Consider the following 27,924-nt stretch of genomic DNA (forward strand, 5'->3'; position numbering starts at 1 on the left):
CCAAGAGTATGACGGATAATCGAAAAGACAGTTAACAGAACATTAAAAAAATTGAAAATTGATAGTACAACTCTCAAATTTTATTTACATACAGGGTGTTAGTAAATAAGTATGAAAAACTTTAAGGGGTAATTCTACATGAAAAAATAATGACAGCTTGCTCTATAAACGTATGTCCGCAAATGCTTCGTTTCCAAGATACGGGGTGTTGAAATTTTTTTTTCAAACTGCAAATTTTTTAATTGCTCAAGATCTTTTAAGTTATGAAAATTAAATTTGGTGGGTTTCAAGAGGTAGTTATTGCGCATTTTTTGGCAAACAAATAACAATTTTATATTCATCATTGGCGCACCTACGGGTAATGGTCTGAATTTTTTTAAAGAAAAAATAGTACGCCACTGAGATATTTTAAATTAAAAATTATTTTTGTATTCCACGTTTAATTTATGATAGAGAACTTTTCTTGTCTTTTTTTCATATGGTGCACCGTTTTTACGCAAAAAAATAAAACATCTTCGCGCATATTTTTCATTTCGTAATACATTATCGAGAACTCTCCAATATAATAATGCCAAACTAGAACAATAACAGAAAATATTTCTAAAAAGATTTTAACTATGTGCAAGGCTACAACAAATGTTCAAAATTACCTCCTTTAAAGGTGACAGAGTAATGGCCCGAATTTTTTAAAGAAAAAAATAGTACGCCACTGAGATGTGTCAAATTAAAAATCATTTTTGAATTCCTCGTTCAATTTACGACAAAAAATCGTTTTTGTGTTTTTTTCATGAGGCGCCGTTTTTATGCAAACAAATAAAATATCTTAACGTTTACAAAGTATTTGAAATAAGTTTCTATGCATATGAAATCTACATCGAATAATTTGTAAACGTTAAGATGTTTTATATTTTTTGTATAAAAACGGCGCCGCACATGAAAAAAAGAAAAGAATGATTTTTTGTCGTCAATTGAACGAGGAATTAAAAATGATTTTTAATTTGACGTTTCTCAGTGGCATACTATTTTTTTTCTTTAAAAAATTCAGACCATTTCCTGTACGGGCGCCAATGGTGAATATAAAATTATTCTGTCACCTTTAAAGGAGGTAATTTTGAACATTTGTTGTAGCTTTGCACTTAGTTAAAATCTTTTTAGTAATATTTTTTGTTATTGTTCTACATTGGTATTATTATATTGGAGAGTTCTTGATAATGTATTAAGAAATGAAAAATACGCTCCAAGATGTTTTATTTTTTCGCATAAAAACGGTGCACTATAGGAAAAAAAGTACAAGAAAGGTTCTTTTTCATAAATTAAACGTGGAATACAAAAATAATTTTTAATTTGAAATATCTCAGTGGCGTACCGTTTTTTTCTTTAACAAAATTCAGACCATTACCCGTAGGCGCGCCAATGATAAATATAAAATTGTTATTTGTTTGCCAAAAATGCGCAATAACTACCTCTTGAAACCCACCAAATTTAATTTTCATAGCTTAAAAGGTCTTAGAGCAATAAAAAAATTAGCAGTTTGCAAAAAAAATTTCAACATCCTGTATTTCGGAAACAAAGAATTTGTGGATATACGTATATAGAGCAAACTGCCATTATTTTTCATGTAGAATTATCCCTTAAGTTTTTCATACTTATCTACTAACACCCTGTATATATGAGTGTTTATTGTTCCTGTTCAAGAATAGGGATAGGTTTACACATTCTGAGCCAAAACACAGCATACCCAATAGGTATGTAGGGCTCAATTTCCCTATACATAGGCTAGTCGCAACAGAGAGAGGACCTACATTCGTGTATAAATTTTTTTAACAAATTACCTGTTATTTAAGAAGATTAAGAATTTAATTAGAATTAAATTGCAACAGAATTTTAATATATTTAGAACTGAAATAAAAAGAATTTTATTGGATTTACAACCATATTCTGTGTATGAGTTTTTAAATCACATATTTTAACTTTTAACTCATAGTAGTTGTAATTGTAATTTTGTATGTATATTAGACACTTATTATTCAATTGTGGCAATTTGCTATAAGTGTGTTGTTTACAATTTTTTTAATAAAAGATATTTTGAATTTGAATTTAGAAGACAAAAAACTTCCCCTACAATAACCCTAACTCAATCCCATACAATAATGTTACGAAGAACCCTGATCAGTGTTTAAAAATTTCTTAGCAGATTTGGAACAAATTTCAAGAGTTGCACTTACGGCAACAAAAAATACTTTTACTGTATGGTTTTGTTTTTTATTTTGTTTTATACTGATTTGTTATTACTCACCTCTCTGCTTGCATCAGTGCCTGCCATTATGCTGCACATCGAACTGGCACACTCGTCCAGCGGAATAGAACTAGCATTGAACAGCGTCAAACCAGACTTCAAGTACTGCTGAATGTCCTCACTTAAATCACTAAAAATATCCTTAGCCTCTACATAACACTCGCGAGGAGTCAAAACAGCTTTTTGGTAGTCGAGGTTTTCACTCGGCTCTTCGTTGTCCAACTGTTTCTTCTTGGATGGAACCAATTTGAATTTCTTCTTCAGGCTATCGCACATGTTCCTCACGATCGTGAATTGCGACTGCTCGATCTTTCTGGATTTCTTCTTCTTTTTCACACCGAGCATTACCCTCGACAGGTACGCCCTGGGTTTACCTTTGGACTGTCGCTTCCTCATCCCCGTTCGTTTGTTATTTTGGAACATTTTGACTATCTTCTTCAAGTTAGATCTTCTTTTGTTGAACGACTGCTTTGCCCGGTTCTTAAATTTTTGCATTGCACTATCCTTAGATTTATTAACGTTTTCTTTGACCTCCTCACTGTAGTCTATAGAGGTTGTCACTTCACTAGCTGTAGTTTTTTTGTCGAAATCAGCCACTGCGTCACTTATATCTTCAGGTTCGTTTGTATTGCCACTGGAATGACACAATATGTTTCTTTTCTTAGTACTACAATCTGTCTGGGGATTGCTTGAGCCTCCACAGTTTTGCTTATTATTTTTTTCCTCTATTTCTGCAGTTACATTATTTCGGAGGAGACTATCGTCTCCTCCGATTTTTCCGTTTTTTGAAGATTTTGGATTACCTTCTACTGCAGAACAATCTTTGTCTTTATTGCTCTTCCCCACTGACTTAACTTTATCTTTACCTTCGCATAAAAAAGAATTTAAATTGTTTATGGAATCTACAGACGAAGAACTAACTCTACCCTTAACGTATCCATCACCTACATTTGTACTTTTATCTTCATCTGTAGCTCCACGTTCCTCACTCAAAGACGTCTCTATATCATTAAGAGGCGGAAGTGCCTCAACTATGACCTTACTATTACTAGCGACTGGTATAGGAGCATCACTCATTGGATAAAACCGATCTTTGTTATCATAAATAGTCTGCGTACAGCTATAAGTAGTATAGTAGTTGTAATTATTCCAAATACTATTTGGTTTGTACTTTTTGTTGGTGGGAATAGTCTCTTTTTCTATAACCGGGGATGCAGTCTTTTCTATACTCACAGAGTACATATCTAGCAAACCCTTAACGGCTTCTTGCCGCCTGTCGATTTCCGTAAGGTTAACCTTTGTGGCAACTGCTGGCGATCCCAACTTCGGCATATCCTCGTATTCGGTGTATGGTTCCGGTCCTGGAACTGACAACTCTGGCATCTTCATTACAGTGGTGTCGGCAGGAATCTCCATGTTGTGCATGGGTTGCAGAACCACCTCAGAACCTGGAAGATCAAACAGAATTAGTAGGAACATTGTATAGAATTAAAATTTTTCGTAAAATATTACAGTTCTCTCAAAAACCTCATTATATGATACATACTTTCACGCAGCTCAAACAAACCACAGGAAATTCACTCATTCAAAGTATGAACTGTTACCACAGCCACCCTATTGACCAGATTTAGCTCCCGACTGTTTCTCAACAAACTTTCGACTGTTCTCGAAAAATGCGCGAGAAACGAATTTCTACGAAACAAAAAGTCAATAACATCCATATAAGCGTATTTTGACGTATTTCTGAATTATAACTTTGGCGAAATTATATTCAATATCAAAATTAAATCTTTTGGATTAGCTGGATGTAAAAATTTGTTAAGAAATGACTTGCTGTATCGATGAAAAAATATTTTTTATCAATACAGCTATTTTTCACACAGCTCAAAAAATCATCACGAAATTCAGTCAAATAAAAGTACAAATTGACACTACAGCCATTCTATTCGCCAGATTTAACTCCCTCTGATCTTTGACCATCATTTATGAACTAAATAATAATATAAGGCAGAGCAGGTAATAGGCTAAGGCAGCGTATTTTGACAACCTTCTGGATTCTTATTTCAGGGAGATTATATAAATTTAATAACAAAATCAACACAACCAATCTTTCACACAGCTTAAAAAAAACCATCACAAAATTCAGTAAAAGTATGAATTGTTACCAATGACATTCTACTCGCCATATTTAATGGACATGGGAGCACATTTTACACAACCTTCCACACAGCTCAACAAACCACCAGGAAATTGAGTCAATTAAAGTATGACTTGCTATCACAGCCATCCTATTGACCGGATTTATTCCCTCCAATTTTTGACTGTTTTCACATCTCAAAAATCCACGAGAAATGATTTTTGCGAATTAAAAGTCTACAACCACTATGTAAGCTTATTTTGACATATTTGACTTGCTGTATCGAAGAACAAAATATTTTTATCAATGTCCACTCATTCATTCATTCACATAGATCAAAAAATACATCACGAAATTCAGTCAAAGAAAGTATGAATAATTACCATAGCCATTTTATTCGCCATATTTAAGTGCCTCTGCCTTTTGACCCTTCTCACATCTCAAAAAATGCGAGAGAAACAATGACTGTCATTATACAACGCACCATTTCATACAGCTCGAAAAATGTATCACAAAATTCAGTCAATTAAAGTATGAATTGTTATCACAGCCATCCTATTCACCAGATTTAGTTCCCTCTGACTTCTTGCTGTTCTGAAGTCCAAAAAATACACGAGAAATAATTTTCTATGAATCAAGTGGATTCTACTTTGTTGGGATCACATTAAATACTACATAAAATGCTTTAAGCTTATGGTACACAGCCAACAAGTGGGAACTTTCCCTTTATAAGATGTAAAATGTGTTTCAAGTTATAAAATCGCGTTGTTCTTAAACAAGTAGAATGATAACACATATTAAAATTTAAGAGCAGAACATATCCTTACCTGAGATGTCTGACTGGAATACCAAAGATCGACCTGCAGTACCATGGGTCGGCTCCATAGATGCTTCGGGAACAAAATTCGAGTTCAATATCGTAGGTACTGCCACCGGATTTTGCACTTGAATTACAACGGGAGTCACTTCTGTATTGATGAAGCGATTTAAAATAACATTTTTCACGGATGCCACCTCGGTAGTCACTGGAATTGTCTTCACTGGTTCGATAGTATTAATGACGACTCGTCCAGAAGCTTCCGCTGACTGAGACCGATTTACAAGTAACTGTTGTATAGTTCCCAGCAGCTGAGATGTATGTGTCGTTATTTGAGGCGCATGTGACGTTACTTGAGGCGCATGTGACGTCATTTGAGGCGCTTGTGACGTCATGTGAGGTGCATGTGACGTCATTTGAGGCGCATGTGACGTCGCTTGAGGGGCATGTGACGTCGCTTGAGGGGCATGTGACGTTGTTTGAGACGCATGTGACGCTAATGGAGGCACATGTGATGTTGGCTGAAGGTTTTGGTCGTTTACCTGCCGAAGTGGCACAAGTTGGTCCACGGATTTTTTCTGTTGCGTTCCATTTAAGGAAACGTTGGTCCAGGACTTGTTTTGTTGACTGTTTGTTATCGTGCATTGAACATTCGGTCGTAGTGAGGGTTCTTGAACCCTGGTATTTGGTTGAATTGTCTCTTGTGAAAAATTCTGTTGTAGAGCTAATAAAACCTGGTTAGCATTAGTCATGGAAACTTGTTTGGTACTAGCCACTTGCTGTGCATCTACCATTAATGGTATTTGTGCACTGACTATAGGTTGCTGACTTTCAAGTGTAGGAACCTGCGCAGTTGAAATATTCTGGATTGTATTTGTATTTAGGTTGCTTGAAACTGTCGCAGGTCCATTTGTCGGAGTTATCCTAATGTCTTTTGGAAGTGACGATATCGTCTGCGAAATATTCGTAGGTAATGTTTTATCATCCACCTTTGCACTTTTATTAGTATTTTTAGGTGTTCTAGGTCCTCTGGGTGTGGCATTTTTCTTGGGAGGTTTCGGCTCTTGAAAATTTTGCTTTTTCAAAAAGTCCAAGAAAGCTCCTTCAAACTTATTAGGACCAAACCCGGCAGGTTTGGCAAGAACTGGTTTGGGCTCTGGTTCGGGAGGCGTATAAGTTGGTACAGTCTTTGGTATTGGTTTAGGGATTACAGGCTCTGGCTCCACAACGGTTATAACGCCTCTTGATGTTTTTATAGTTTCTATTTTGTTAGGTAGAACCACAGGCCCCTGTTTAGGTCTTCTGTATGTTTTCAGGAAGTCACTCTTGAAGCTGGAAGTTTGAGGTTCATCCATGGCGATTTCTGCTCTAGGTTCCTGAGTTTGTGAGGTTGAAGCTACTGGCTGTGGTGTTGAAGTGGTTGAAGGTGTTGAAGTGGTTGAAGGTGGTGGAATAGGTTGAAGAGGAGGAGTTTCGTTAAGAAGGTTGCTTTCATGTTCTTCGGCTGCCGCACGAATAATATCTTCGATTTTTTTACTAGTTTCTAAGTTACCGGGTTTTTGTGTGTCTTCAGAATTACCTATTACCCCTTCAAACGTTGAATGGTCTGTTTCCTGTGAATCTGCTAATTTGTGCTCTTCAAATTTCACTAAGGGATGTGTAGTAGAGGCAGTAGTAATAGTAGTTGTTGTTCCAGGCAGAACTTCATTTTTATCTGGAAATAAAGTAATAAACTCAACATCTTCGTCTACCAAATAAAAAAGAGAATATTACTATATATAAAAAAACAATCAAATTAAATCCTAATGGAGAAATTAAAACTTGTATAGAAACATTGTGCAATTTTCAGCTGAACTTACGACTAACAATCAAGTTCCTAAATGTTATGTTCCGAGTATTACTATAGTAGACTCCCTCTATAACGAGAACTGAAATGGCGGACTAATTACCTCGTTATGTCAGACAACAATAACATTAAAATGTTTTTGATGCCTCTTAAGTGGTTTATTAGGTGTCGATGGTCGACGTGACCAATGAGCGCCATCGTAAATTTCCTATAATATTCATTATCGGTGGTGAACAGGAAGAAGTTTATTACAGGCGGCGAAGTTTATTACAGGCGGCGGAGTTTATTACAGCACTGGCCTCGATAATAACACAGATGTTGGGCATTTCTATATACAGGCAGTTGGGGTATTTATTTATAGCCATTACTTCGCTAAAAACAGGTAAAGAAACATATTCTGCGATTTCATTTTTCCTCATTATAACCAAATATGCCTCGTTATAGAGGGTTATAGTTCAATATGAATTTCATGGGACACCTAATGTACTTCGTTATAAGCGAAACCTTGTAATATCCGTGTTCGTTATAGAGATTCCACTGTATATGGATATGAAATCTGGATCATAAAGGTTAATATGATGAAAAAATTAGAAGCCTTCGCGATGTGGTGATATTGTAGAATGCTCAAAATAACACGGGCTCAACGCATTTCGATCATAGTAGTTTAAACAGAATAGGTCAAGGCGAAGGTGACTTAACGAAGATGATAAGAAAGAGAAAACTTGAATATTTGGGATGAGAAGTGGCAGATACTGGATACTGCAGGTAATATTCAACAGAAAGATAAAGGAAAAAAGAGAAATTGGTAGGACGAAATATTCTTGGCTCTGGAACCTTCGTCAATGGACTGGCTTATCAGTAGATAAATTGTTACATGCCACGCAAGATTGAGAACAATATCGGCAAACTGTCATGGAAGCTACCCATGCCTAAAATTTGGAACAGTACTCAAAGAAGAAGATAGTACAAATACATTACACAAAAAGTAAGGCATAAAACTGGTAGATATTTAACACTGTTGGTCACTAATTCTAGAGTCTTGTCCAAATTTGCAAAGGGCTACTTACGTTTTTTATGTTTCTTAGGCTGATGATCCTTGTCTTTTCTTTCTTTATCTTTGTGCTTGTGTTTCTTCCGTTGATTCATCAGCATTTCAGTTTCTTGTTGTAGAAGAGTCTTTACTAACTCAGAAGTATCCATTTGATCCTTGATGGGTTTCACAATTTTGCCACAAACCTATGCAGACAAAAAAGTATTTCAAATGCTTTTTAATAACAATAACTAATACATTTTTTAAACACAAAGAAATCCACATGTACAGTTACGATCACTGAATAGTTTACACCTAATTTTTATATTGTAATACTCTACAATTGCAGTGTCATACGGATTTGATAAATGTCAAATTCAAAAAATTTCAAAGTCAATGCTTGTCAAAAATTTCGCTAGTGTTGAAAAATAAAATAAAACGATATCAAACTCCTCCAAAATTGTTAGAATGCATTTGAGTGATATGCAAAAAAGCAAGAGCAATTGCCAAACTCGAAGAATGTTGTTCACTAAGGAAAGTTGCTGCAGATTTGTATGTGAGCCATATGTGCATATGGAACATCAAAGAAAGATGGGATAATTATCACTCTATAGCAAGGTTGGGCGGTTCAAGAGGCCAGAAGATCTCCACAGATCAACAGGATGAGTTGTTAGTAGATTATTTGAGAGAATCTCCTTTTGCCAGAGCTCAAAAAGCTAACGAAGAGACAGCGTTTCTGGGCAGTATTTGCCCTGAACGTAGAAGCATTACACAAATTCTTGTTTATTATTTAACATTGTTTATCATTATGTAATATGAAATAGAGTTAAAATAAAATGGATATTTTCGTTACCTATTAAGACTATAATCCATTTTATTCAAAAAAAACTTCTTTCTATACTATCCATGTTGTTAAATTTTGTAAAATATATTTTGTATTATTTTGTTTTTAAATTTAATCAACTTATTGTAGATACACCACTGTTAACGTCACTTTGAGGTAAAAGGTGGGTTTAAACGAGGTAAAAATTTAAAAAATTGGCTCCTAGATACGTAAGCCTGTAAACTATTCAATGATCGTAAATGTACATATATTAGAGAAGTCAAAAGTCAAAATGAGAAATCCATTATTGACTATTATACTAGTTGAAATCAATGATAGAAGAACATTAATGGATACAGAAAAACACAGAGAACTCAAAATAGGCAGCCACCATTTCATGGTACTAAGATGTTTGGAAGAAGTATGGAAAACGACCTAGAGTGGATAAAACAACAGCAGAGGTTATAAAAAACATGGGAAAAATGGAGAAAAAATATTACTAAAAGAATAAAACATGGAAACATGAAAATATTCCGGTCGATTAGAAATTGGGTGGAATGCATAAAACGTAGTACCTGCTAAGGCTTCAAGTAGGTACTACATTTTTGAAGATTTTACTACACTTACAAAGCATTTTAGTACATTCTTTCACGGTTTTTGCTGTACATTTTAAAGAACCGCTTGGATTGACATGAAATTTGGCGTACGCATACCTAACATGTCAAAGAAAAAAAGTGATACGGCGATGTGTGCTTTTGCCCTGGGGGCGAGTACCATCTCGGGTGTGAAAAAATATATGTCCAAGATAAGTCCCGAAATGGATAAACTGACTAATTTTAAGCAACTTTTGTTCTATAGAGTTTTTTCACCAAATCAATACATTTCAAATTATTTGCAAGTGAATATGTTCATTTTTGAACAAAATAACCACGTTTTTAGACGGTTTTTCGCAAATAACTCAAAACGTAAGCATTTTGTCGAAAAAAATATTCTTAGCAAAACTATAGCCTATAAAAAAGTGAAAAAAACGGTGTATATATTAGGTCTCTATACCTAGCTAAAGCAGAGTTATAGCTAATGAAAAATAGGTTCATATTCGAAAAATTCCAAATAGAATAATTCGATGTGAAATATCCAAATAATGAATCATTCTTGTGGAAAAAACATTTCAACTTTTTTAAAGTGGTTTAAAAAAGCTTTATTTCTGTTTTTATAAAAAAATTTCAAGCATCAAATGTAAGCAAATTACGCTCAAAATAAAGCTGGTCCCTTTTGTTTTGGCAAAAAAATCATATTTTACTTATGTTGTGTTTATATGATCTGTAAGTTTCATCGATTCAAAGTGCTTATTTTTGAAAAAATTTGGTTTTAAAGTAAATTGAAAAAAATGCTTTTTTCAAAATAACTTAAAAATCGTTGGAGATACCAAAAATCTTAAACAATAAAAAAAGTCGGCTTTACTTTTCTGAATATTTTGTATTCTTTTGTTTTTTTGTAAGATAAAAATTGGTTAAGATTCAGTGTTTCTAAATTTGCATACATCGTGATAAGTGAGTCGTTCAAGCATTTTTAACTACAGCTCTTTCAAAAATAAGCACTTTTAACCGATGAAACTTACAGATCGTATGATCAATACATACGCGAGTAAAAAACTTGTTAAGTGGTAACAATTAAGTTCATTTGAAATGCTAATTAGGGGGTGATTTTCTCGATTTCTTACCAAAAAAAAAGGGACCAACTTTATTTTGAGCGTAATTTGTTTACTTTTGATGCTAAACATTTTTCTTTAAACAAAAATAAACATTTTTTGAACACTTTAAAAAAGTTAAAATGAGTTTTCCCCAAATAAGTTCTTAGTTTTTTGGTTATGGCACGTTAAAATATTTGATTTGGAATTTGATGAATATGAACCTATTTTTCATTAGCTATAACTCTGCTTCTACTAGGTATAGTGACCTAATATACACACACCATGTTTTTCTCTTTTTTACGTGCTATATTTTTGATAAGATTTTTTCTTTGGACCAAATACTTACTTTTTGAGTTATTTGCGAAAAACCGTCTGAAAACGTGGTTATTTTGTAGAAAAATTAACATATTCACTCGCAAATAACTGGAAAAGTATTAACTTGGTGAAAAAACTTTATAGAACAAAGTCATTTATTTTATCTATTTCCGGACTTATTTCGAACATATATTTTTCACCTCCAAAAGGGGGTGAAACTCACCCCTAGGGCAAAAACACACATCGGCACAATATCACTTTTTTTCGTTGACTTGTTATGTCTTATGTGTATGCCAAATTTCATGTCACCCATTGTCACTAATAGTACCCATATACACAAAAGGAGACACGAGAGAATGTAATAACTACCAAAGATTGACGTTTTTACTTACATGTATAAAACAAAAAATAAACAAAAGTATAATGACAGATTACACACATTAAACGAAGCAAAAATTGAATTTCAAAGTGATAGGACACACAAAATATGCGGCAAGGCCTAGAAAAAGCCTTTCGACAAAGTACCAAGACAGAAACTTCGTATCCTATCAATCTTTGTATATTATACAAACATTAAGATAATTAAAGAAGTACAATACCTTTTTATCCTTGCTGTCACACGGCGCATACAATCCTGTAAGTTCATTACTTGCTATGTCGCCGTCTTTCTGCATTATGGGCTTCCACGAGGGATCCTCCAATTTCTTCCTGCCACGTCGAACTTTCTTCTGGAACCTGCGTCCTTTCTTCACGTTATAACCGGCGTCGCATACCGATGCGTCTTCTGCTTCTAAACATTAATACAATTTGTAGGCAGGAAGGCAAAAAATTCCAAATTAATTTTTAACATGAAAAAAAATGAGAGCAGGCAAATTGTGAATAAAGGTGTCGTAAGAGCTAAACTACTTCCGTCTTTGAGGAGTTTATGTTGACAATAATATCCTCCACTGTCTAGAAATAAATGAAGATGGTGAGATAAGATTAGATAGATAGATAGACAGATCGACAATACTTTAACCCATTAGCGCCGAGAAAATAAAATTCTTTTTATATGCAATAATTTTATTTAAAACTATGTAAAAACAACTTATTTTTCTTAAATTAAGCCGAAACAAAAAAAATCTCATTTTTTGGAAAAAAAAAAGGTGGGCCCATATGGGGCCACTAGGTGTTTGGCAAGATCTGATATGGAAAAAATTATTAATTTGTCTGATTTGTATGAAATGGTTTAAAACATGAAATACAAAGCCCAACGTCGCATTTTTCGCACATTGTGTGTCCTTTTAAACTGTAAGCTGGCATGACGCACTTGTTCCTTTTGCCCTCAGGTAGAGATGATCGTTGCAGTCAAACCTGATGCAATCAGATACTCGAAAATTACTTCCCACTGAAAATGGAATGAATAGAACATTTTCTGAGTTTGTATAAAATATACTATTATATATACTATCGGTTTACAATGTTCTCCGTCTTCCGATACCCGTTCGCCATTCCTCTCTGTCCGTATCTACTTGCAGACCTCTTTTATGAAAGAGGATAAATATACTCTTAACTAACAAATACTTCTACACTCCTTCTAAAGAGACTAATATTCTTCCCTGATTTCCGATGTATCGCCCAAACGTTTTGAAGGGCTGCGTCGATGAGATACGTAAATATTGGTCAGTACCATTTTTTGTAACATATGCAGACTCAATAGCTTCTTTTGGATGGTAGCTTATTATATCCGCTTACTAACAGAATTGCCAAAAATACTTTCAATTCAGGAAGTAGTGTCACGTTGGGTTCTATCATTTATAGCAACTCATCAATAATAAATAATTCAAACAGTTGCACACAACTCATCTCTGAATATTTACTGTAATCTCCTTTTGGAAAGTTGAGTGGCGTATAATGAAGGTCTCCGTCAATATAAGTTGTAGGTTCTGGCAGAGAAATTACCGTTCAGGGATTTGTATTAGTTTTTATTTGACTAAATTAGAACTATTTACGTTTTGCAAATCATTGTCATAACTTGCTTCTAGGTCTGATTGTACATCTCCTAGACGTTGAGTTTGCTAATACAACTTCTGAACCTGCAGAAACTTGACGAGCATTCAAGTTTGATTCAGGCGACTCAAAAAACATGTATGTTGCATCATCTTCTTCCGTTGCCATATCTAAAGCTTCCTGTAGTGTTATTCCAGTGAAATTACCAAAATATAAGTTTAGACTACTTATCCGCCTAGTGGGCCCATATGGGTACAGCAATATTTACACTAGGCTATATTTTAAGATCTTTTATAATATGTAAAATTGATTTGATCCTAGTATTCCCAAAAACAAGTACATACTGAAAATATACTTTTATAAATCGGATGTCCATTATCAAGCACATTTTACTATAACACGATTTTGTAACTTCCTTAGCATGCGAAATCTAATAAAACACTGTTCAGACAAGTCTAAATAAAGTATTCGTGCGGTAAATGTACTGTTGGTTGTCTGTTTTATTATAATTTTATTGTGTTAAATGATACCTTTACAGCTGGGTCCATATGGTGACTGTAGGCGCTAATGGGTTAAAGTCTATCATCTAACCCAGTGGTCCTCAACCTTTTTGAATCATGTACCACAAAATCCTTTTAATTACACATAGTTTCAAAATTATGAATCACCCCTCGTATTCACGATGTTTATGCTTTTATAAATCCGTATCTTTATCACATATTTAACGGGCCTTTTTTATAAAAAATATACCTTTTTTTTTGGTTTTTTATTTTATTTGAATACCCATTTAATTGACCTGGTTTTGCCAAGGTATAAACATTTGAAAAATTTATTCTGGTGAAATTTTTGAAAACGTGATTAAAAATAAATGGTACTTTAATTTCTGAGTTGGACTGTATAAGAATTATCGATTTAGTTGAAGAAGGCCATTCACAGCGGTTCGTGGTGGAAAATTCACAGCGGTTCGTGGTGGAAAGAGTGGGTGTTTCTCAAAGTGATGTCTCATGGATAAGCAATAGGTTCCTGGAGACAAACTCGATACAGAATAGAGCTCGGTCTGGTAGACCCTGAGTTACCAATGATCGACAGAATGGATATATCAGAATTTCCATCCGTAGAAATTGTTCTGTCTGTACCAGCCCTTCAAAGAGAATTCAGGCATACTACAGGAGTCAGAGTATCGTTGGCTACAATAAGAAGAAGAATTTTAGACTCAGGTTTGAGAAGTCGTCGACCAATAAGAGTTCCTCAGCTACAACCTAGACATGTTTTGGACCGCCTCCAGTGGACTTAAGAACACATGCAGCTCCCCCAACAGTTTTTAAATTTTGTGCTTTTTTCAGACGAGACCAGAATCTGCTTAAATAGTGATAACCGGCGAATTCGTGTGTGGAGAGAGTCAACAAGAGCTGCACAACTAGCCACACACGAATTCGCCGGTTATCACTATTTAAACAGATTCTGGTCTCGTCTCAAAAAAGCACAAAATTCCAAAACTGTTGGGGGAGCTGTATGTGTTCTTAAGCCCACTGGAGGCGGTCCAAAACATGTCTAGGTTGTAGCTGAGGAACTCTTATTGGTCGACAACTCCTCAAACCTGAGTCTAAAATTCTTCTTCTTATTGTAGCCAATGATACTCTGACTCCTGTAGCATGCCTGAATTCTCTTTGAAGGGCTGGTACTGACAGAACAATTTCTACGGATCGAAATTCTGATATATCCATTCTGTCGATCATTGGTAACTCGGGGTCTACCAGACCGAGCTCTATTCCATATCGAGTTTTCCTCCAGGAACCTATTGCATATCCGTGAGACATCACTCTGAGAAACACCCACTCTTTCCACCACGAACCGCTGTGAATGGCCTTCTTCAACTAAATCGATAATTCTTATACGGCCCAACTCAGAAATTAAAGAATGATTTATTTTTAATCACGTTTTCAAAAATTTCAGTAGAATAAATTTTTCAAATGTTTACACCTTGGCAAAACCAGGTCAATTAAATGGGTATTCAAATAAAATAAAAAACCAAAAAGGGTATATTTTTTATAAAAAAGGCCCGTTAAATATGTGATAAAGATACGAATTTATAAAAGCGTAAACATCGTGAATATAAGGGGTGATGCATAACTTTTGAAACGATGTGTATTTTTGGTACCACCTAACTGCAATAGCTATCAAGTTAGGTAATCTAATCTGACTACAAATATACTGGATTTGGCTGTGTTTTTGTGTACGCGTATCACTGCAAATAATGGTGGTACATGTACCACAGATTGAGAACCCCTGATCTAATCTTATAAAAGCCTAGGATGACACATCAAGGGAAAACGCTGTTTGTCCTGGACAATACTCTCCAATAATTTTATTATTTATATTTTAAATAGCTTATACAGGTACGGGTCATTCCATTTCAAATCACTCAATTTGGGAGCAAAAAAAATTTTGGACCTCCGATTTGTCTGAAAATTGGTATATAGCTTCTGCGGGACGTAAAAATAAGATATTTAAGGTCAAAAAATCTTCTTCTTCTTTTTTTCTCAAAATGTTATTTTATGCGATTTTACAGTGATTTGGTGTTTATTTATACAAATTTGCATTTTCTATCGTAAAGTATCAATGGAAAACATAATATTTTAATAGAAGGGACTCAAAAATGTCATTATATGGCATTACAACAAGTTACTTTGATTCAAAACAAGCTTTTGATCAAATTTTATAGTGTAGAAAACGTTAAAATACTGTTTTTTACATTTTTCTCCATTCTCAAAATACATCATAATCGATTTGGCTGAAAATTTGCCCACATATATACAAAACATAGGACTTTAAGTGGTGAGAAGGATTTGAATTATATTACAATACCAAAAAAGTTACATGCAATATTATAGTCAAAAATATAGGCGTCTACTGTAAGTACAATTAACTCGAAAATATCGACCTCACGACAAAAATTGTTAAAAAGAAATTGTAATAATTGTAAATACGATTTATTTGGAACAATTTCAGTTCCTACCATTTTTGTCGAAAAGTTAAAAATGGCGGAGATATTGAGCAAAACAGGTTCTCCTTTAAAATCAAGATGGCGGCTAACGTAACGGAGGAATTCATTCGTGATTTTAAATTTAGGCTACTGTTGACTCCCCTAAAGATAAGAAAAATAAAATTTTGGGCAGCTCGGCATTCAAGGTCAAATGCTATCCCGACTGGACTAATATACATATACTTTTGAGTCTGATATTACTGCATGTAACTTTTTTGGTATTATAATATAATTGAAATCCTTCTATCCACTTAAAGTCCTATCTTTTGGTTATCTGTGGGCAAATTTTCAGTCAAATTGATGATGATGTATTTTGGGAATGGAGGAAAATGTAAAAAACGGTATTTTAACGTTTTTTACACTATAAAATTTTATCAAAAACTTATTTTGATTCAAAATAACTTGTTATAATGCCATATAATGACATTTTTGAGTTCTTTCTATTAAAATATTATGTTTTTCATTGATACTTTACGACAGAAAATGCATATTTGTTTAAATAAACACCAAATCACTGTAAAATCGCATAAAATAACATTTTCAGAAAAAAAGAAGAAGATTTTTTGACCTTAAATATCTTATTTTTACGTCCCACAGAAGCTATATACCAATTTTCAGACAAATCGGAGACCCAAAATTTTTTGCCTGAGTGATTTGACATGGAATGCCATTTTCCAATTCCATTTTCCATGGAATTCCAAAGTAATATTTAAAATAATATAAAATAGTAATGACTGTTAACAATTATGGACTAAAATGCTAAAAAATACTGACCTATTTCACCAGCTTTCAGCCAAATATCCTCCAGAACCTCAAGCTGCTGCTCGTCAGGTGGTAGTTCGTCGGCTGCGAATCCCATGTTGTCCTCTTCCATCAACTCCAATTGTAGGGCTGGCGGGAACTCAGCCATACTGAAACTTATTTTATTAAAACTCTTATAAGAGAGTGGAGATTCGCGATGAGGTGGTCTGTACGCCGGAGGGCAGTATAGTAAAAAAAGATAAAGAAAAGAAATTGCATGCAAAAATTAATTTTAAATAAAAAAGTTCTTGCTTCACTGGCGGATTGATACTTCTATGAAAGGTTGTCACTCCACTTTTACCTGGCCACCCGATACTTCTTCTGCCAATTGGTGATTTATCTCTTGCTATTTTGACCACACGTGTCTCACCATTCTTTTTTTTTCTACTTAGTGTCAATTAGTTTATACACTGTTGGTTACATTTTCTTCTAATGTCTTCACTCCTCTTTTGATCCCTCAGCGTATTTCTTGTAATTTTTCTCAGTATTCTCATTTCCGCCGTTTCTTGTAGTCTTTGTGTTGTGGCTGTATCGGGTCTTGCTTCTGATGAATATGTCTTTATTGGTCTTACACAAGCTTTATAAATTCTTGACTTCATCTCTTTGTTAATGTGTCGGTTTTGCCATATAGTGTTATAGTCTAAGAGCTAGTGAACCCTCCGACTAACGGTCTTCCTGTAAGGCTAGAAATTTGTATAGTAATAATTCATGGCACATCAAGGATAAAAACCATGACCTGGCAGGCATCAGTGGTGCACGTGTATCTACCAGGTGAATCGAAAAGTGCAAATTTAGGGGGTAAAATAAACTTTCTCCTGTAAGGTTTAAATTTAAGTATGTGTTTGAGTAAGTCATTTAGAAGAAATGTGTACAATGACAGGCGATTCTGAACAACATAAGACCTTGCCAGGCGAGGGGAAAGATTAGGGTTTTTTCCTAAAATTATTATTTTTACATCAAACAAAGTTTTTTTAGGATTTTTTAATCATTCCAAACAGAAAAGGTCTTTAGTGACTTTTCTCTTAGGTTAATAGTTTTTGACATATAAGCGCTTAAAAATTTAAAAATTTTCGAAATCGGCCATTTTTATCCCTGAATCGGGCATCTAATTGAAAATTTCAATCTTGCCAAGGTAGGTAGATATTCTTTAAACATCGATTGATGAAATCCCGAAGAGTTTTTTGCAATACAATATCGAAAACCCCTTTGTTTTTTAATTGCTAATCAAGCGGGCGCGACACTGTAGTATAAGTGAGGACGTTTGAGTTTGCATAAATTCATTATCTCGAGAATGGGCAAATTTAAAGAGAAATCCTCAGACAGGTCGATTTTTATTTTTAAATTAGGACTTTTTGGAATACATATAATACTAGTGACGTCATCCATCTGGGCGTGATGACATAATCGATGATTTTTTAAATGAGAGTAAGGGTCGTGTGATAGCTCATTTGAAAGGTTATTTAATTCTCTATTCAGTAATATAAACGTTAAGATAATTATTTATACAGGGTGTGCAAAAAAATTTCTTCCTTTTTTGTGTAAATTAATTTAATAATTTTTTTTTGTGCACCCTGTATAAATAATTATGTGAATGTTGATATTACTGAATAGAGAATTAAATAACCTTTCAAATGAGCTATCACACAACCCCTACTCCCATTTAAAAAAATCATCGATTACGTCATCACGCCCAGATAGATGACGTCACTAGTATTATATAATATGCCAAAAAGTCCTAATTTAAAAATAAAAATCGACCTGTTAGGATTTCTCTTCAAATTTGCCCAATCTCGAGATAATGAATTTATGCAAACTCAAACGTCCTCACTTATCGATGGCTTAGTGTGAAAACCTCGTATCTCATTTTTTTTCGAAAATGAGATTTTGGTTGTTTTAGTTTGAAAACCTTGTATCTCACGATTTACAACTGTTAAAAAAAATCCAAATACACTAGACTATTTTCTACAGCCGAAAAAAGAAACCACGTGTATCAATTGCTCTCTTGATTTAGTGTGAATACCACGTATATTTATAACCAAGACTTTGGTACTTAATTTGGAGTATTTGTTTGAGAGATTCGACTTGGAGAATTTTTTTTGTGAACAATAGAAGGTAGTCCTGCATACAGAAACATTTTATGAACCTTAAATCAAAAGATTTGTACTGTATCAACCTAGTATTTGGAGGTGTGCAATAAGATATGAAAAATGAAAACCTCGTAAATAATAATAAACACAACCTCATTTAAGATGAAAAACACGTATATCAAGATATATGAGGTTATCATAGTTACTTGGGCAAAGGCTCTATATACTGCAAGGATATTTACGTGTTTTTCATAGTTAATATTTGTATTTCCAATTTAATAGCAACATTTAACACTTTTAGCTCTAGGCCAATATCAGATATTTGTCTCAATGTGCTCGAATTAAAATTATGTAACGGTAATTTTTGTTTTTAGGTTATATTATGCAGAAAATCAGTTTTTTGCCTCTCCTGTAAAATTGTAATTTAATGAGATACGAGGTTTTCACACTAAGCCATCGTTATATTACAAGTGTCGAGCCTGCTTGCTTGATTAGCAATTAAAAAACAAAGAAGTTTTCGGTATTTTATTGCAAAAACTCTTCGGGATTTCATCAATCGATGTTTAAAGAATATCTACCTACCTTGGCAGCATTAAAATTTTCAGTTAAATGTCCAATTCAGGGTTAAAAATGGCAGATTTCGCAATTTTTAAATTTTTAATCGCGTATATGTCAAAAACTATTAACCTAAGATAAAAGTCACTAAAGACCTTTTCTGTTTGGAATGATTAAAAAAATCTAAAAAAACTTTGTCCGATGCAAAAAAAAAATAATTTTAGGGAAAACCCCTAATCTTTCCCCTCGCCTGGCAAGGTCTTATGCTCTTCAGAATCGCCTGGCATTGTACACATTTCTTCTAAAGGACTTACTCAAACACATACTTAAATTTAAACCTTACAGGAGAAAGTTTATTTTACCCCTAAACTATGCACTTTTCGATTCACCTGGTAGATACACGTGCAGGGTTGATGCCTGCCAAGTCATGGTTTTTAGCCTTGGTGTGCTATGGAAGACCGTTAGTCGGAGGGTTCACTAGCTCTTAGACTATTATTAAGGCATCCTGCCTGTCTATTTGCTTTCTGTACTCTATTTCTCACTTCTTTGTCCAGCTCTCTGTAGATGGACAGGTAATTCCAAGGTATTTTATTTCCATTACTTGTTCAATACTAATGCCATCAATTTCCATTTTACATCTGATTGGTTCTTTCCTGATGACTACTGCTTTAGTTTTTTGAGATGGAACTGTCATATTGAATTCTTTTACTCTTATGTTAAAATTGTGGACTAATCTTTGCAGACTATCTTCATCTTGGGCTCTCAGTATTGTGTTGTCTCTGTAACAAAGTAGTTTTACTTCTTTGTTTCCCATTTTGTAGCCCCTTCATTCGTATTCGCTTTTGATGATTTCATCCATGATTAAATTGAAGAGCATAGCACTCAAATGTTCTGTAAGTTGCTCATTTATTCTGACTTCCATTTTGTTGTTTTGGTAGATGTTTTCAATAGATTTTATGATATCTAGGGGAACTTATATGCGGGATATCCCGCATATGGAAAAAAAGTTGATTAATAGCAAGCTGAAAATTTGTTAATGGCTTAAGAGTGTCTAGTCGGACAAACTTTGATGCATGGGAACACTGGAACAAGTTTTAATTGTGGAACAATTTAAAAATTTTGAACGTCAGACCACGAAAACGTCCCATGTATTTTGTTGGACAGAACTTCCAATTGATTTGTTACACTTTCATTAAACTCTCATGCAAAAATCAGACTGCTATTTGTCACCTGTCATAATTCATGTCATTTGACATGTTCTACATGCTCCACTCATTAAAATGCCCATTTGGTGATAAATAGCAGTCTGATTTTTGCATTAGAGTTTAATGAAAGGGTAACAAATTAATTGGAAGTTCTGTCTGACAAAATACATGGGACGTTTTCGTAGTCTGATGTTCCAAATTTTTAACCTGTTCCACAATTAAAACTTCCCTGTTCCAGTGTTCCCATTCATCGAAGTTTGTCCAACTAGACACCCTTAAGCTATTAAAAAATTTTCAGCTTGCTATTAATCATCTTTTTTTCATACGCGGAATCCAGCCCTATCATACAAAAACTGGATTACATCTTTGAGTCTTACTCTGTCAATTGCTTTTTCCAAATAAAAATAGTTATTGAATATTATTATTGCAGACTGTGGTTAGCAAATAATTATTTGCAAGATTTTGTAAGTATATTGTAAATTAATTGGAATATCTATAGTTAGCTATTAAAAAATATGATTGTATGTCTTATTTCACTCACAAAAATAAAGAAAATTACAAGCCACATTAAGAGTCCTAAAATCATCTAAATTCAATTCAACGCTACTTTAGTATCAAGAATGTAAGTAATGGCAATGGAAAAATCCTATAAAACTGATTATTTTAAAAACACTCGCACAACAAATCTCCATTTATTTCAAGGAAAAATATTAATAAAATTATTGAAAAACGTGAATATATGTATGACATGAATATACATATATCAAGCAAATAGTCAAGGAAGTAAATATTGAAGAATACATACGGATTAAAAGTGGCCATCATTCTTCCACCCTTCTTCGAGCCTCCTTTCTGATTCTCTAGGTAAGTCTGCGGCAAGGAGGGATTATTCTTATTGCACAGAATGTCCTGAGGAAGGGGCAGTGGTGCAGCAACTTTCTTATCGGGTTCTTCCGGATGAGGACCAACGTCTTCCCCTTTTAGCCAATTCTCATATCTACAAAAAAAAAGGACAATTCATCAAGAAATAAATATCAATGGAACATTTATGCAGGGTGTAACAAAAATACAGATCATAAATTAAATCACATATTCTGGGACCAAAAATAGTTCAAATGAACCTAACTTACCTTAGTACAAATATGCACATAAAAAAAGTTACAGCCCTTTTAAGTTACAAAATGAAAATCGATTTTTTCGAATATATCTAAATAAACTATTGCAGATTTTTTATTAAAAATGGACATGTGGCATTCTTAACATCTTAAAGAAAAATTATAATGAAATTTGTGCACCCCATGAAAATTTTATGGGGGTTTTGTTCCCTAACCCCCCACCCAAACTTTTGTGTACGTCTCAATTAAATTATTATTGTGGTACCATTAGTTAAATTCAATATTATTAAAACTTTTTTGCCTCTTAGTATTTTTTCGATAAGACAGTTTTTATCGAGTTGAGGCTTATTTTTTAATATGTTTACATAAAAACTTTACGGGGGTTTTGTTCTTTTAAACCCCCCAAAATTTTTGTGTACTTTCCAATATATTAACTGCGGTACCATTAGTTAAACAAAGTGTTTTTAAAACTTTTTTGCCTCTTTGTATTTTTTCGAGAAGGCACCTTTTATCGAGAGGCAGCTTCATTTTTAATATGGTTTAAAATATACCTAAAAATGTAAATCATAAATAAATTTTCATATTATTACCAAGTCTCCGTAAACCATATACAAATATGTGTTGGATTTGACAAATAGTCAAAATATCTCGATAAAAACTGACTTTTCGAAAAAGTACTAGGAGGCAAAAAAGTCAAAAACATTGTGTTTAACTAATGGTACTACAATAATAATTTAATTGGAACATACACAAAAGTTTGGGGGGGTTTAAAGGAACAAACTACTCATAAAATCTTTATGGGGTGTCCAAATTTCACTATAATTTTTTCTTAAGATGCTACTGCCATAAGAATGCCACATGTCCATTTTCAATAAAAAATCTCTAGTAGTTTTTGATATATTGGAAAAAATCAATTTTCATTTTGTAACTTCAAAGGGCTGTAACTTTTTTTATGTGCACATTTGTACTAAGTTAAGTTAGGTTCAATCGAACTAATTTTGCTCCCAGAATATGTGATTAAAGGACATCGCACACATCTTATGGAAAATATAATGTCACTCAAATTCAATAAAATTTATACGAATAGATTCGTTTTAAATTAACGGTCAAATCTTATCATTGCGCCAACTCTATATTTTCAATAATAAGAGCAGAAATTGATATAAATAAATCTGAAATCAAATGGGTACGTACATAAGTTAGAGAGAGAAAAAATATTTTAAAATACCCAAATTGTCGGTACTCCATAAATCAGCGGTTTAGTTTCACTAATCCGCTTAGACCCAGCGGGATTTAAGCTCTTTTGAATAGCACCCAGAGCAATAGTGATTGTAACTGACACTTTTACTGACTCCAAAAATGTGATTTCGATAAACTTTAATTGCAATTTGCGCCGTAATTAATCATAATTAAGAGTTGGCGCAATGATAAGATTTGACCGTTAATTTAAAACGAATCTATTCGTATAAATTTTATTGAATTTGAGTGACATTATATTTTCCGTAAGATGTGTGCGATGTCCTTTATGACCTGTATTTTTGTTACACCCTGTATATTAAACAAAATATCAGTTTTGTAAGTCTCAGTAAATAAATGAAATCTACTGTAAAATGGGCCAAAATCATAAAAGGAAATATATTTTTTAAATATTTCACTTTTCTAGCGTCCTAACGTTATCTGGTACAATGAATGAGCTATCAATGTGAGTCCTTCTCTCTCACTGTGCTACTTACTTGCATGGGCAAGATAGTGTATTTCAAAACTCATCTCGTACCTAATAATCATACTTTTTCATTTGAAAAGCACTTTATATGAACGAAATATCTCGAAATATTTTTTGATAGGCTGGAGTTCGTCTCCATTTTAATTTTTAATTCCTTATTATATTTTAAGCCTACATTCTGTTTTGTAAATACCATTTCTTAGTATGGTTCATCCCACCAACATACGTCTGTTTTGAATTATCGAGACAATGAATATTTCAGTGTGCAACATAAGAAGTACGAAAGTAAATGGCTCTAATAATTATTCCAATAAACAGCAATGTAATTTGCAATTTATTTTCGTTCTTCATATTTTGCACAATAAAATATTAAAATATTGCACAGTCGTATATTCGTGGAATAGGGTATATATCGTCACTTAAGATGCAAAAGCTCGCAACACACAAATAAGATTTTCCACAGGAGAACAAAAAAAGAATGTGAGTGTACTTTGTACGCACGTAAGAAGTTATACTTCTATTATAATATAATTTAACTTCATATTATGATTTCTACGAAATCAATACACCTATCTACTTTAAACAGTTTTTTTGTATTGTATTTAAATATTAAACTGATTTTAGAAAGAACAAAAAGAATACCAAGAATTTAAAAAAAAAGGATATGACTTTGTCAAGATTCGAACAGGGGACCTCTCGATCCCTAGGCGAATGCTCTACCGATCAGCTACCACCGCTTTTGTATTCAGTCGATCATTTCTCGGACATAATTACAATCACAGTGACAGATACATTAATTGAAAATAAACATTTTCAATAATACTTATTAGGAGGAAGACAAATCCACAGACATAAAAATTATAATAAATATATTTACTAAAAACACTAATAATATATTCTTTTCGTGCATACCTTATTTGCGCTACATAACTTAAAAGATGTAGCGACTGTAATACAATACTGTCGGTGTGCGCATGCGCCAAGGAATGTAAAAATTCACCCTCGTGCCAAAAAACATTTTCTGCATGTGAAAATCGCCAAACCTAAATAGAGCATTATTGATTCAACATCAAGGTATTAATAATCCCTTGATATTAAATCAACAATAATTCTCTATTTAGGTCTAACGACTTTCACATGCAGTGAATGTTTTTTTACTCTCCTGCACAAAAATCCATTTGTGGGTTACAAGCTTTTGCATCTTAATATCGATGATATATTATTAAAGTCTACTTAATAGATGTTTGCAATGATAGTAAAAAAGGTCATTAAAATAGTTAACACAAAAATAAATACCTGTGTGGCTGAAATCGTTTAACAAATGTATCCATAGAAATTTTTACCATATCCTTACTGCATGTACACTGTGAAGCACGCTTTCCATATTCGATCCAACGTTCTTGTGCAAAATTTGTAGATTCGGCACAATTGAAACCATGGTTAAATCCTGCATGGTAACCATAGGGAAAAGTTATCATGATCTCACCAGCCTCTTGAGTGATCTAAAACAAAATATGTACTTAATATATAAACATCTATAATGATCTTGCATTGGTCAAATTCTGGAAAATTCCATAATCCTAGCCCTCATCCGTTTTTATAAAATGGAAATAAAATAGGTATGTTTCTGTCTATTCTTGTGCATTTATTTTATAGAGAAAGTTCTAGAATATTGAAATACCAAATCTGTTTTCCCCCTTTTTTTTTCAAAAAAAAAAGCTTTAAAATCCTTAACGCCCAGTTTCATAATCAACTTAAAGTGAACATTAACTAAAGTTCACTTTAAAGTTGACATTTATTACTCATAGGAATTGCATTGTAAAGGTATCTACTTAAATTTAAAGTCCACTTTAGGACAATTCAACTCTATTGAATTTGCTGCAATGGGATTTCTTCGTCTTCTAATATTTTATTCATTGATTTTATATTTTATTTATTTATAGGTCTTTTCTTTATTAAAGCATGCTTGTTACTCTAAACAAATATTCCCGTGATGTGGTTGACGGAATTAATAAAAAATAAGTGTAACAACGAACAGTAATATATTTATTTATTTTGGGTAAACAAGCGGTGTTTTGCTTATATCTCGAAAGAGGGTTGTTTGTTAGCGCGAGCGAGGGTGTGTCTGCATCGTTCGCATACTGTGTAGAGACTGACATTCGGACCACCAACTATTATGTCAACTGGTTTTGCGATAATGGCCAGAAAGGGCCATAAATTACTGCATCTGCCTTTTAAAAGATGAAAACCTTTTTGTATTTTAAGAAATTGACATAAAGAGTGTGGCGATCTGACATCGTAATCAATTAGTGTTTTCTTGAAAAAACATTAATTTTATACAATCTGTTTAGGGATACATTTTGGTTTCTCGAAATCAACGGCCCTTGTTGGCATATGGTTTGTATATTACATCTGAGTTTTAAATGACTAATGTTTCATTTTGAGAAAAGTTATTAACAATTAAGAAAATAAAATTAGCAAAAATAGTAATTAAAGCGTATCGCTATACATATAAAGAGTAAATATGGTTTTTAGAATCAGTTTAGTATAAATACTATAAGTATAACTTCGTATTTAATAAAAATATTAAATAATACACTACAAATACCACATGGAACCTCCTTTAAACTTTTATATCGATGGCTTAGTATGAAAACCCTGTATCGTATTTTATAGAAGAGGATTAAACTGAATTTCTGCATACTCTAATCTAAAATCCATGTAAAAAATTGATGTGTAACGATCTAAATGTGCTTCAAATCAAAAATATGTAAAGATAGTTTTTTGTTTTCAAGTTAAAGGATGCAGAAATTCAGTTTAAAGTCTCTCTGTAAAATTCTTTATAAAATGCCTCTGGATAACAAACGATCTTTGTTAATAGTACAATAAGACCTAACCACAGAATAATTAACCATACAGAAGCGAAACTCAGGCCCCAAATGGTAACATAATTTTCATGCTCATGTGTCAATGTAACTGGTATAACCTCACTTTTAGACTGACAGTGACAGTTGTTTTTAGTTAAATTTTATATTTATATATGTTTTATTTTATAGTTTATTTATATTTTATAGTTAAATTTTATATTTCAAAATTAATTAATAACTACTTGTCAAAATATCATATCATTTGAATTGGTCTATTCCTTAGAACATCAAGTTCCATTCTGTAACTAGGGCTCAAGGTCAAATATTTCGGTTCCCACACAATCAATGGAAACGACAGTCAGTTTCGCTTCTGTATGGTTAGTTATTCTGTGACCTAACCAACCTTTTTTTATTATAAATAGCTGATGACATATTTGTATTTACCTTGTTGTAAGGAATTGAATACTGCTTTAAAATTTGAGGAGAGATCAATGTCATTTTGTGCCGCAAAAAAGCCTGACAGGTCTTGTAGGAACTTGGGAAAAATCCATTTGCAAGTCTTTCTAATCTTCTACCATGTTCTGGTGGAATGGAATACCTGCAAAATGAAATAATCATTATTAGATGTTAATTGGTACATTAATTTACTTGATTAATCATAAATCTTTTAATACTAACATGTTATCTATATTAGAGCTAAACAATGCACACTTATCAGAAATATGTCAATAATGTAGTGAAAGAAACAGAAACAAGAATGACTCAAGACTCAAGAATTTTACGTTTTTTTATCATTAAGTGATTATGAAATTTTACATTCCAATCTTATGAACATTACCATCAAGTATTCTAAAACATAGAAGGAACTATTATCTTGAGTATGTTTGCAAAAGTTAAATACATATATGTATTTGCAAGTTAGGGAGGGGCTGTATAATTAAAGAACAAAAAGGGAGAGAGACAAAGAGAAAAAAAATGAACACTAAATAGAAACTTTGCAGGAAAGAAGTCACTGTATCATTTAAAGAATCAAGGGAAAAATGTGAACTACAGTATCAAAGTATAAATGGATATTTGAATACCAAGACACAAAAAATGAAAAAATGTGCATTAAATTTGACAGAATTTGTATTAAGTGAGTCACTGCAGCATTAAACAACAAAAGGAAGAGAAATATCAAATCTAGCGAGACATAGATTTGTAGATCATGTGACAAATTATACAAAATAATCAAATTTTAGATTAGAGATCACACATCTTATAAGAACACAATAAAGAAATATTTTCTATGCAGTCCCAACATAGAATAAGTTGTTAAAAGGAGAAAGGCGATACACACAAATATTTAAGACTTGTCATCGTTTCTTTAGGAAGTTTTATTGGTTTACATTATCTAAATGTAGGAAAACAAAGCACCCTTTAAAAAACGTCCCTTCCTTAAAGTTAGGTACATGCCCCAATATATTGTATAACATATATTATTTGAATCAGGGTAAACAAAAAATTTTGATGAAAAATAGATAAATATCATAATATGATATTTATATATTTTCCATCAAAATGTTTTTATAGTATTTTTTCTACA

General features: G+C 33.0%; 1 protein-coding gene across 3 annotated transcripts in view; it reads right to left on the minus strand.

Annotated features, from left to right (window-relative positions):
- The window catches only part of LOC114328291 (uncharacterized), a 57,635-nt gene that overhangs the window by 14,233 nt on the left and 15,478 nt on the right, over nucleotides 1-27,924 (minus strand). For 2 of the 3 annotated variants that reach the window (XM_028277114.2, XM_028277112.2), the window contains exons 5-12: nucleotides 26,784-26,937; nucleotides 24,769-24,974; nucleotides 21,440-21,631; nucleotides 16,761-16,903; nucleotides 11,554-11,744; nucleotides 8,164-8,332; nucleotides 5,261-6,964; nucleotides 2,297-3,744 (exon numbers count right to left, since the gene is read on the minus strand). In XM_028277114.2, coding sequence (XP_028132915.1) covers nucleotides 2,297-3,744; nucleotides 5,261-6,964; nucleotides 8,164-8,332; nucleotides 11,554-11,744; nucleotides 16,761-16,903; nucleotides 21,440-21,631; nucleotides 24,769-24,974; nucleotides 26,784-26,937 — 4,207 coding nt within the window. The remainder of the gene's footprint in view (nucleotides 1-2,296; nucleotides 3,745-5,260; nucleotides 6,965-8,163; nucleotides 8,333-11,553; nucleotides 11,745-16,760; nucleotides 16,904-21,439; nucleotides 21,632-24,768; nucleotides 24,975-26,783; nucleotides 26,938-27,924) is intronic. The other variant, XM_028277113.2, reaches the window with a different exon arrangement.

This window comes from Diabrotica virgifera, chromosome 3 (assembly GCF_917563875.1).
Source record: "Diabrotica virgifera virgifera chromosome 3, PGI_DIABVI_V3a".
Lineage (NCBI taxonomy): Eukaryota > Metazoa > Arthropoda > Insecta > Coleoptera > Chrysomelidae > Diabrotica > Diabrotica virgifera.